The 13112-nt window shown below is 41.6% G+C and overlaps 1 protein-coding gene across 5 annotated transcripts in view; it reads right to left on the bottom strand.

Annotated features, from left to right (window-relative positions):
• Positions 1-13112, bottom strand: part of LOC119898078 (vacuolar protein sorting-associated protein 13B-like) — a 323319-nt gene that overhangs the window by 175257 nt on the left and 134950 nt on the right. For all 5 annotated transcript variants that reach the window (XR_005443479.1, XM_038712226.1, XM_038712228.1 and 2 more), the window contains one exon: positions 2321-2454. Coding sequence is in view for 4 of the 5 variants with exons in the window: in XM_038712226.1 (XP_038568154.1) it covers positions 2321-2454 (134 nt within the window). In the remaining variant the exon portion in view is untranslated. The remainder of the gene's footprint in view (positions 1-2320; positions 2455-13112) is intronic.

Here is a 13112-nt window from a genome sequence, read left to right as displayed (position 1 = left end):
TGAAAATGAAAACCTCATGTACTGTACCTTTCCATACTGCATTTTCACTATTTTCTTACCTATTCCTATTAAAATCTACCCACAGTCTAGCATCTACACAAAACCCCTACCTCCTTGCCTCTTGTTGTGAATCTGTAGGAAAGAATTTATGGACGTATACGAGTTTTGATAAAAATGGACACAATCCCCAGCTATCACATGTCCGTATTCTGTTTAAAAAGCCTTAAGAGGTCTCAGCAGCCGTAGAATAATAAATACTTTTGAAATTTTCTCTCCCTGAATCTCATCTCACCCACATTCTCTCTATCCTTCTTGCTTCTCTCTCTTCTGTAAAAGACGGAGAAAGCCCTTCATGCCAAATTGGGCACATGTGCAACATAAGTGTGAGCCATTAGGTATTCTGTTTACACCACACTAAAATAAATGGAGTGGTTTAAGTTTGGGGATATCCAAGGCCTGGGGTACCAGCTGTCAGGTTGTTCGGTTTGGTCCGCTTCCACTCCCATGTCAACAGGACAGACTGTTTCCTAATTACTGCTGCAGTACGTGGTGTGGTCCCAGTCGCACAGCCGAAGGGGACAGAGGGAAGTGGAGGCAATGACGGGCTCAGCAAACTATTAGAGGGTTGAGTTAACTTTTGTGGAAGTACTGTAAACAGCTAAGTGGACTGACATGGGACCTGGACTCTGAGCATTATTTCTATTCACATGTGCCATGCTCTCTTTCATGTTTGACTGACATCGGTTTGTGTGGTCCTAACAATAACAATTAAGATGAATTAAAAATGGTTGATTCTTAAGCATAATTGATTATGTTTTACATGCACAAAGAAATCTGCCTTTAAGCCATAGTCCCATTAAAGACTGATTTCAGTTACCTGCACTTTGAATTTCCTACAATAAAAAAGTATCACTGTCATCAATAAACTTGTTGTGGTGACGTGCCTGTGTTCACAACAGTACACTGCTGAAAAGGTATAAAAACAGAATCCAGTAAAGTTATGATTCTTGTAGTGATCTGTGAGGTTATATTCTTTTGACATCACAATGTAACTATAACCTCGTTTGAGGCAGAGTGCTGACAGAAAAAAAACAATAGTCGAAGAATACTTCCACACTGCAGTAATCTGTGGGCCATCTAAGTAAGCCACGCATCCTGATCGAGTCTCACATCATGAGCCTAAGTGTAGTATTTTAAAACAGTTCTGATGTGTACAGTGGCCAACAAAAAAACAGGATATTTGAGTAACAAAAATACAACATTAATACTAAATGTAAATGTAGTCACCGTCTTCACAGTAATGTTTGCACACTGTAGACCAGCAGTCATAAATGAATCTAACACACTACTGAACACAAAGACATCCATATGCCCCAATCAGTAATGTACCCCATGCGCACTGTGTGAGTAGACACACACACACACACGTGTGCCATACACCATGACGCCCTGCTCCTGCATCAAGAGGAGCTCTGTCAGAGAGCTGTCAGCACTTCCTGATATACTTCAGATGGGGCTGGTTGTGATGTGGGCTCGGCTAAATGGTCCAGTCAAGATGCAGCAAGCAGCCACACAATGGAAGCACTTAACTATCCAGTTAGACACTTAAACAGACGGACAGGGACATCCAGCAAACCAGCCAGTCAACCAGAGAGTCAGCCCGCCACAAAGGGAAATGAGACGCTACGTATGCATCTGTATGTAAAACAGGCTAATGGGCTAACAGCTAACAGAGGTCTCTGGTAGCCATATGGCCACAACCAACCACAGAAAGAGCTAAGCTGGGCTGGCCTGGGCTGAGCTAAACCACAATACTTTACAGTAACAAAAGAGAGAAAGAGGACAAAAAGAGTGGTGTTTGGAAACGTAAAGCTGCTCCCGGACATGTGTGACAGCCTGTAACTTCTGTATAAGGTCAAGCCAAAGAGTAATAAGTTGGCACTTTTGCTGATGTTTAAAATACAAAGATAAATGTGATAAAGATTTGTATATACTGGGAGGTCAAGATGTTTAAAGTCATTATTGATAGCTATGTGGATGCCAGATTTCAAAGAATCTAAATGTAAGCATGTGAATTCGGTGTGTAGCTCAAGAATATTTTAGCATGGTAGACTGTTGACACAGGGGCTTGACCCCCAGTCCTGGTGTGTAAGGTCCCCTAAACGACTAGATACAGTGAAACCTTGCATATCACTGACTGATGAACAGCTTCAAAGCCAGTGAAAATCACAATCCAAAATCAGCCCAGTAGAGGAAATGGGTAACTTGTATGCCTGTTCCAATAGACGTATAATTATAATGGCAGAGTATGGTTTGGTACCTGTAGAGTAAGACGTTTAACAGCATCCCAGGCATGGGCGATGAGCTCCTTCATTCTCTCCTCTGAGGCTACCCATGACTCCACTGCTGTGGTGTCAGGCATCACCTTCATGGGGATGGATAGGGGACGTGATTCTGGGAAAGAAAAAAAAAAGGGAAAAAGATAACAGATACTGGATTTATACATTGCTTTAAAAGGCTTTTCTTAAACAATAAATTAAACAGTTGTGTAGTACCCTGCAATGTATAATATAAAATAAATATACGGTGAGAAAAATGTACTGTCCTGTTTTCATCCTTCATTTAACTCTCTTCATAATTCACTGTATTTTCACTTGCTGTACAGTATCATGTTATATGACGTTTAAGTGACACTTCATTGAGGTGATGTAATGTTGGCCCTCAGGTTTCTTGTCTCCTACAGTGAGAGAGGGAACTATGAGAACTGGGAGAATGTACACACACACACACACACACACACACACACACACACACATACACACACACACACACACACACACAGTCCTAGACATGACATGTCCTAGTGTGCCTGCTGTGGTCCAGACGAAGGCCAATTGTCTGTGCTTACACTCATGGCAACAGCCAAGCACACAAACCACACAGCAACAACCCCCACTATTAGCCTTTGCACCAAACGTATGAACCTGAAGGTCAAAACACACCTTCAGTTTTCTAGATACAGTTCTTCTGAGAGAAGAAGACAGACGGATAAAGGAGAAACCGAGAGTAAGAGAGAGGTGCAGAAGCAGAAACACAGGGACTAAGACAGAAGCATATTGGCGAAACACACATTCTACCAGGTTAGCCTGAGGTCTGCGGATGTTAAAGCCATCAGGGCGTCGGAGGTGAGGGAAGGGGGCTCTCTCTGAAGACACATAAAGACATATTCCATGATTTAGAGGTCTGCCTTGCTCAGCAGCTCTATCCCACAGTTGTCATGAAACAGCGCTGATGTCACAGCACCACTGTGTCTCCCCAGACACCACACTCCCAAATATCACTAAAACAGCAAAATGGGTTGGTATGGCAACAATAGTGTGTTGCTGGGGGCAATAGACAAAAAGGATGGTTAGTTACCTTGGTTTGTGGCCGCTGTGGCAACCTGCCTAAAACTTGTGCGTGGGAGTGTGTGTATAGCTGAGTGACTAATGTCACAGATGCGTGCAAGTTTGTGCGTGTGTGTGTGTGTGTGTAAGAAAGGATTGAAGGCCGAGATCATCATGTCTGGACTGTCTTACAGTATTTTCTCACACTCAGCATCCAGGTGCCTCTGGCATTTAGGGACTATGAAATGGACTGTATTTGTCATAATGCCAACAATCAGTGTTCATTCAGCATCATTACGTAGTACCCAATGTACTTTGACCGCACTGTACATTGTGTACATTTGACAACCCATATTTTCCAATATACCTTCTCCCTCATTCTTATTCATCACATTGTTTCTGTGAGCCTTGTACACAACCAATTCCAATGATCATATACTTCACTAAATATCCACATAGTCACAGATGGCACAAATTGACTTTGACAGGACAGATTGTGTTTCATGGACTGTCTTTCATTGAGTAATGTGCAGAGTGCTGCATAAACCGCTGTGATATCATTGGGTTGTCAATAGTGTTTTGTTGTAGAGGGCTGTGTGTGTTGGAGTATTCCTGTCACACTGCATTAGAGAGCTGTTTCCTGTTCAGCTCTGCAGGGGATCCATACAGACATGACAGAGTTCTGTGGCTGTTGCTCTCTGTCATGTGGCTCAGCTGTCTAGACAAATGAGACTTTACCCCAGGAGCTGGGCATCTGTGTGTTTTTTGTAAAGTAGGTTGTGACAATGTAGTATATCTGTATGTGTTTTTAAAGTTTTTTAAGTGTGTGGATGAGTCAATGTCTGCACCCACGTTAAAGTTTATGTATGTTAGTGTGGATGAGTATTATTTTAACTTCATTGGTGGTTATCACATCGGTACCAAAGTCTCACTTACTTACGTCAGTATCCTGGTTGACCTCCCCGCCCCCATACCCAGAATACACACTTGCCCAACCAAACAGCACTTTACCACGATGGAAAATAATACGCAAACTTAGTATATTCACACACAACACCCTGACAACACACAACAGAAAAAAACACTAAAGCAGACCCCAAAATGAGTTCACACCCTCACTAATCATCACTGATGAAATCTTAAAGTAAACAGAGACCACCCTTCTGAGCTTCAGAAAAATCAATCCTGGTCACACACACTTCTACCATGTCCCTCCAATTTACCAAAATAATCTATTACATACCGTGAGTGTTAGCGTGAGGGTGGAGTCGACCCTGCATGAGTAGAAGTTAGAGACTAGCTCTGGCTGTATGTGTATTTTGAAAATAACAACCATGATTTCTTTGAGTTTAGATGCATGATTACAAATACGCAATTTAACGTGAGTAGGTAAGTAGTGTGCAATCAAGCAGTGCGCTCACAAACCCAAGTAGCTAATTTTAGTACTAATACATGTGTACAGGCGGGCACACACACATAAGCGCAGAGCCTGAAATCGGGGCAACAGAAGAGGCCATGGGCCGTTAAAGCAATTATCATTACATTCAGCTTAACACCCTGGTCGTTAAATTACTTCTCACCTCAAATTAATACCACCTTCAAAAATCTAATCTGAGACAAGATCTAGAGCAACCCATCACTCTTCTTGAGATTCTTACTTTTTGGTCTGGCCTTTCATCTAAAACTGGTTATAAATCTTATACTTTAGAGTCTAAAGGTTTTGAGGTCTAAAGTTTGATCTTATGGCTAATCTTTACCTGAACAAGACCAAGGAGAGTATGTTTGATCATCAATATTTTTAAAGACCTTTTCGACTTTGTGGGTATGGCCAGACTGTGAAAGTCCATCCTCAGAGAGAGTCTGTTAGGCCAATCAGAAAGTGTGCTAAAGTATGGCATAGGCAGTAACAATGCAAGGCAGTCTGCGTGCAACTCTCCGCTATTTTATAAATACCATTCCAGGACTCTGTTTGTTAATCCTGGGGTCATTATTTGGAATGAAACTGCCATATCTTGTTATAGTGACTTGGCGCCTTCCATTTCTGCAGGGAGGGGATTGAGAAAAAGAAAGAGGCAGGCAGGGACAGAGAATGAGAAAGACAGAACACAAGAGGTCTAAATTCAAATGAAAGAGAAATATGACAGGAGCGCCCGAAGCTCTTAAACCTGCCCAGGCCTAACAAGTCCTTAGAGTCCTCTTAAAGTGGGGTTATTCCCCCTGTCTCGTGCCATCTCAGCCATGTCCTCATTTTCACCCTCTGTTAGGCCATTAGGCTAATATCTTACTGGCCAAACTCCGACCATACACCCTTCCCCTGTCCTTTCCTCCTGTTTTGTTCTTACTCTCTCCAGCCACTCCCTCTGTCCTTCCCTCCTAGTGTTCAGCTGGTATGTGTGGAGCTGCCAGTCCAGTCCCCTATAAACATTTGAGCGTTCTGATGGTGATTATTCATCCTCTTTAACAGCTCCATCACATCCACCAGCAAGTGAAACGCCTGGGTCTTTGAAGCCCACAGCCTGAGCATGTGTCAAGTGATCAGAGAAAACGCAGCGACCAGAGCCCCATTACGACACGTTGACTTTAAGGCGAGAAACAAATCACTGTTGCCTCATTTCATGATCTACAACACAACACTGCCGCAGCAGAGTAACATTGCTGTAAAATGTGTGAGGGCATGTGGTGAGTGTGAATCGCACATCATACAAATGTGCGATTCACGCTCACAATCGAAAACATACATGATACACCCAAAGTCACACAACACTAACATCACAACAGTGCCAGTGAAATTTCCACTACAGATTTAACACCAACAATGGCACATAGTATCCCCATATGTCCTTCACAAGTGGTTGAGCAAGTCAACCATAAAAAACAGCCTCATTGAGGGATCTCGGCATTTCCCCATGCCGCCTGCTATCTTTCTGGTATGTTCCCTATTACAAATGGTTTACAGTGAGTTGAAGTGTTGTATATTCTGTTACAGCTGCGTGCAGAGGGTGCAGTGGGGCTCTTTAATAAACCTGCCTGCCTATTTGTTTTGGATGCAAGTCTGTGTTTATTTAAATATTTACTTGACTCCATTTGTTAAGGCGTTATTGAAGCCGGCATGAAATAGTGGTGGTGTGGCCAGGCTGACTGAAACGGTGAGGAATGGGAGTGAGGGGATGGCAAGAGGACTGTTTGCTTAAAGAGTTTTATCTTGCCCATTAATTTGTACTTCTCTGTACACACTGCATGATCTCCCTTTCTGCCAGCAGTGCTTTAGGAAGTCTCACAACCAGTCAAGGTAATAGTGGAGTGGAGGCTGCTCAATTCAGACAGGTGGAGACAGACTCTCTGACAAAAGGAAAAGTGAGAAGAGGATCACACACAATCATCATCGTTAGAGTTCAGAGTGATCATAACATCGCTATCCGATCAACACAATATTCAGTTGAGAAGCTTACCTAAAAAAAAAGAGAAGAGAAGCCAGCCAGACCATGACACAACACGTAAAAAATGAAAGCATCTGAAAACGTCTTCTCCGTGTGACACCAAGACCCTTTGAAATCTTCTTTGTAAAATCATCTCAACTCAGTTTCTACTCCCCTCCTGTTCCCCTGTCATCTGAAATAACCCCACCTCCAGCCTGCACACTAATCCACACTACATCTGATGAACCACAACTTAAACTCAACTTCCCTCCCTGCCCCTCGCACTTCAACCTCAAAAACCCTAGCCAACATCCACAAGGCCTTATACCATTATCATTCATGAAAGCAGAAAAGGGATACATAAGAATCCATCTGTTCCCCACAGACTGCTGTCTGTCCTGGAAGTCCGTGAGAGGTTTGAATGGACTCATCAGTGTGCAGAGGCCAAAGACATTCTAATCTAGCGAGTAGAGCAGACCACAACCATTCCTCTCAGGGGGGGCCTCCTATCTCATTATTCCTCCTGTTTCTTGTTTTCTTTCCCCACTCCAACCATCATTACCTTGATAAATTATTGACTTTACCAGAAAAATTAAACTATATAAATAACTTCACAATGAAAATATTATCCCCTTCTGAAAAGTGCACAGCAGCCAATAAAAACCTGCCTGACTTCCATCAGGCTACTTGGGCTTGGATTATAGTTATGTATGACTGTGTAGTTCTGGCTGAAGTCTCATCAGTTCTCTCTTTTTTTATATATGTGCATATGAGTGTATATATTCGTTTCTCTCTGCCGTTTCTTTTTTGAAAATATATTAATTAATGTCTTTCCAGAATATATGTCTTCCAACCATGAAAGTTACATATTCTTTCCTGTTCCCAACCTCCTTTTTTTTTTTCAGACGCACTACGGTTGAGATCACAGAAAAGACATCAGCGCGGGAATGTTTTTGTGAGGCCCACAGCCCTGGCCACCACCATACCTTGTCTTCTACCTTGCAGATTTACAGTATGAACAATGCAAAAGTTTCCATTTCTGTTTCTGGTCCTCGCAGTAAACAGGAAAATTACAACTAATCCCATCATCTAGACCACTAGCAGACAGGAACTAAGACAACAGTTCTCGTTCCAACCTTTAAGAAGTAAAGCCAGATCACAGGATAGGTTTCTCAGCAAAAGATGTATGTTCTCCGAGCGCCAACGGCTAATTTTAGGATTGTAAGGGAAAGCCAGTGAGATCATTTCTCTGGTAGATGTTAGAGAACAATGAGAAGCTCGGGACTTTGGAGGCTCTCGATCAGAAACGCTGTGCAGCTGCCAACAAGAACATTCATTAGGGACAAATAAAGAAAATACTTAGAGGCTAGTTTTATGTGAACCAATTTGTGGCGTAATTGTGTGGGCAGACAGAAATCAACCTCAAACTGAGGAGAAACAACTTGTTTTCAAAGTCGTCGTACCACGGCCTTTCTTGTAAAGGATAATCACACAAAAACAACTGTTAACACCTCTGTGATGAAGTTACCAAGCAACATTCAAACAAACCCGCAATGCGAGTTAAATGACCAGTCTTGTGTTTACTTTTTAACCTCAGCCTCTATAGTATGTTATCAACCAGGATATTTAGTTCGACCACACGAAAAGCCTGATGAACTGACTAGTAATGTTAACAATGATATAAGCCAAGCAAAGGCTTACAATTATGAAAAGGGAGAGAAAGAACTTTTAGCGCAGATAACCTAGACAATTTTTTTTTTATTTGTACAGCATGTGAACATAGTAGATGCCATTATAAAAGACACACCAATTCAAAGAAAATATATGATTACTTATGTGAGCAGACCTGTGTGTGTTTTGTAAAATATCTATAATATCTTTTAACATGTGCTGTGTCAAAGTCTCTGTCATCCACCGGAATTGGCTCCGTTCCAGTTCAGCCAATAAAAGTCAGTGGTGTCTTGTAACATGTACCCTGTATATTTAACATATGCAATGACCAAAACCAGAAAGGAAGAGAGACAAGAGTGAAATATTTCTTTGCCAAATGGAGCTGAGTGGATATGGGTTCTGAGATTCGAGCTGGGCAGCCCCACAGTCCCAGTATGATATCACCTTGCCCTTAGTGCTTTCTGGGGAAATGATCTGCAGTGAACTGGTTCTGTGTGTCTCTGTACATTTGCCTACACATTAACAGGCACCTCACAAAGCCTGCAGGAAAGTCCCCCTTGATTACTACGAAACTGTAGCTAGGCTGAATGTAGTAACAAAACAACATAACACTCTCTTTACATCATAAAAGTGCCAGGCATGCATTCAAATGGCCAATTGGAAGCAGGGACATCTAGCTAGTGCAATTGTTCTGAGGAGACTTTGAACTGCTAAAAACTCTGAAAATGATTTTCTTCCAGCGGATTATGATTTTGCTATAAATCCCGGAGGTGATCTTTGTGGGGAAATCAATAGCTCCAGTGGAAAACTATGACAATCAATAGGCACAGAAAAGCCTGCTCTCGCCAATTTTATAATCAGGCGGAACGAAACACCGCTCTGTATCAATATTCCATATATCCAGCACATAGGGTCATTGAATCTTATAATAGCGTTTCAAAACCCCACTCTGGACACTCTGTTAACTTTGAAATGGCCACTTTAATGCATGGTTAGAGTGCACAACGTGTGCTTCAGAATTTCTCAGGGGGGTCAGGGCCAGAACAGTTTGTATACTAGAGCAGAAAATCTTCCTGTAGTGGACACAGGGAGGAATCAGTTGAAACAGTACTGTAGCACTGATACAGTTTCTAAAAGAACCTTTTGAAGAATGTATATTGTTTGTTTTTTTCCCAGTTTGTTTCAATAAGGGACTAACAGCAGCAATGAGGAGGTGGGATCTACAATACTATTTCTATGGGATGAAACGTAATAACTTAAACTTTATTTGTAGCATGTTTAACATCAGTAGCTCGTCATAAAATGACTCATGGGAAACTTAATAGGGAGTATCCACGATTGCAGTGGCCTACATACGTTACGAGCATTCAGGGGCTAAATATTTGTGTTGCACACTTATGGCAAATTAATGTGCAACAAAATACCAGTGTTATGGTTCCTATAAGAACCTCATGACGTCTTCTCGTGAAGGTCAACTGAGTAGCAGCACCAGTGGCAGTCCAGTTGGCTGGCTGCCCCTGTTGAGCCTGCGCCAGTCTTATGTGTTTATTCCCCATGCATCCCTGTGAATGGCAGTTCGAACAAGTGTTGACTCCAACTGGCAAACAACCTGCACATCTCTCCTCTGTTTACCTAAATAGATGACTGAAGACTGAAAAATAAAACGTCTGCGGCAGTGATTACAAACCTCCTTAGAGTCCCCTGAGAAATTATATGCCGGCAATAAACCCGCAACTAAAATCGACCTTGTCATATATCTGGATGTTTATTTGGAGTCACGTTAAAACAAGCACATTAGAGCTATCGAGGAAAAAGCCAAATGATAATTTAGCAAAAAGAAGAAAAAAAGAACGTCTTTCTGTGTACTCGCTCCAAAAGGGAAAAATGAGCTGGACTATTTCAATACATTTCGTACAACAACACAATTTATTTATCAGGGCAATTATTAATTTGCCTGAAAACCTTGCTCCATCACAGCTGATGAGATTAAGGTCCATCAAGACACAAGGATCATTTCTTAACTACACTCATATCAGCTTTACCCTTCAGTAAATCATTATGGCTTACTGATTCAACCTATGCTAAACAGCTGGTTCGGATGTCCTCGGGTAAACACGCAGTAATTACAAATAGATTCTGAAAAATCCATCAGATGACTCTGTCCAGCTAAATGGCTTTTAGAGATCAAATGCATCCTGCTGAAAAGAAAAGGAAGAAGACAGTTTTATGTCCAGCTAACAGTCGACAAAGTATAAACACAACAGGCAGACATGATAAACTAATAACTAAGTTGGATTGAAGGGCTGACCCTGGCCAGTGTTTCTATAACAGAACAGTGAGCTCCCATCATCTCCCTCCTGTTCAAACATCCAGCTTATTCACAGCGTGCTTCACATGGTAAAGCAATTAATAAATCATCTTTAGAGAGCCTAATTCCAATCATAACATGTTAAATGTCAGCAGCTCTTCCCATGAGGTGATGGGGACCTCATGGGAAGAGCTAACAACAGAATCAACATATATTTTTCCCATGACCCTTGAGCCTTTTAGGTGTGCTGGTTAACTTTTGTTAAACTGTACACAGTTATGGGATTAACATATGTGAATTCCATTTTGGGGGGGATTTTTACCTGAGCTGCCTCAGCAAATAGCTCTTTCCACAAACATTTGCATTAAACAACAATTACCAAAAGGGAAGATAAATATCAGGATTGATCAGTCTCCATATCAAGTATCTACCCACATTATGGCCAGCCAACCCCGGGGAATATGGAAAATTAACATTTCATTTATCATCCTCCAATTAATCACAGGAGATTATTAAGAGAAATGAGGTGGAACAGAGTTTCAAGTTATGAATCTTAAACAGTGTATCAAGTATCCCCACAACCCAACAACCCATGAAAATGTGGGAAGTTCACATTCTTCATTCATGGCTCAATACATAAAGTCATCTTTGCATACAGAGAAACAAAATAGTTAAGTTCAGGAAGGAAGAATTATTATTTAACAAGGATCAGGTGAACAAGGGTTGTGGGATGAAGGAAACAGAGTACCTGCTGTGCTGTAAGCTCCTCTGTAGTGCTGAGCTGTAGTCTATCAAGATTTTCTGACAGCAGGGAGGCTTATTGTTTTTACCATGATTAAAACCACAAGCGCTAAATGCTTCTGCCCTTTTCTTATTCTGATTGCTCCCGGAAACAATTTGTAACTTTTCATTTCATCTACTCCTGTAACACCGCAGCAATTTCCACAGAAGATGCTATTCATTTACTTACAAGCTCTATTCTGACGGAGAGTTTTGGAGTGGGGGCGTACAGAGGGTTGCATTTCAAAAAAATACGGTACCAGCACCTAGTTACCAATGTCTTGTTTTCACTTCACAAGAGAAATATTTGGATAAGAAAGAGCTTGAGTCTGACTCAGTATATGTTTCTAACCAACTAATGTAGCCCAACAATGAGATGCCTTATACAAACAGGTCTAACACTAAACACTCCAACAGACACAATTTCAGGCCAGATGTGCTGACCACTTAACATTTCAACAGCCAACACACTGTGTGTAGATGTAAGTATGTGTCATCGGTTAATTCTAAAATCCAGCCTAGGCTTTGTTTACAGTCATTTAGAAACACCTGGTGGAAGAAAGAATGACAAAAATGCAGACAGCATGACTACGAAAGAAAAAAGAGCACAAGAAAAAAGAGAAAAACATAACAGAAAGACAAACAGACAGCTGGCAAGACAGAAAAACAAAAAGTTAGCTAGTTGAGTGCTGCTGACAAGCTACAGCCTGATTCAGGTTTGTGTGCAGAGTTGGAGCCAAGGTGGCTGTTTATCGACGACCCCTAATGAGAGAATATACTGTTGAGATGTGAGTAAGCAAAGATGCTGCGGTATGGAAAAGCCATTAGAGCAGATTGGATGAAACAAGGAACAGAGGGAAAACCAGGAGGAAAAGGCAGCGTGACCTTTCAGCTGTGAGCTTTTAAAGCGAGCAAAGAAAGAACCCTAATGGCCTTTTTTTAGACTCTGAAATGTCAAAGGAGCATTTTTCCTATCAAAACACTTGACATGGGGAAACGTCATACACATGCAATGTTATTTACAGCTACAGGATGACTTCACCGAAAACAGGGATTCATCACTCCTGTTGGGAACACATTTCCCAGGGACTTAAAAAAGAAGAAAAAAAGACAAACAACCACTTGCTTATTTCCCTTGACTCGTCACTGCAATGCTTTGGCAGAGAATGTTTCAACCGTTAAAGTGTTTAGAGGACCTGGAGCCGAAACACTGTGAGAGTCAAACAGTAGAGAGGGAAGACTTTTTAATGTATTTATTTATTCGTTTTTTAAACTCTGCAACTAATTCAGTTACATGAAGCTAGCCAAGACGTTCCATTGGATCACATTAATTAAATATCTATAGGGGGAACATGAGAGAGAGGAGCTGGGCTATTAGGTTCATAACTACACCATGTGAGTAGTAAATGAAAACCATTTCTGCAGTCAGTGAGGCTCTGTGCTATGTCATGGACAGCTCCTAAACAGAGTGACTGCTCCAGCCATCCTCCCAGGTAGGAGCGTAAGAGAACACGTGTACTATACAGTATGTACGAATAAGGTTGTGTGGGC

The sequence above is a fragment of the Micropterus salmoides genome, unplaced genomic scaffold (genome assembly GCF_014851395.1).
Source record: "Micropterus salmoides isolate LMB-PRFRI ecotype aquatic unplaced genomic scaffold, ASM1485139v1 Ms_hic_scaffold_11, whole genome shotgun sequence".
NCBI classification, from domain to species: Eukaryota; Metazoa; Chordata; class Actinopteri; order Centrarchiformes; family Centrarchidae; genus Micropterus; species Micropterus salmoides.
This window is presented reverse-complemented; position numbering and strand designations above follow the sequence as displayed.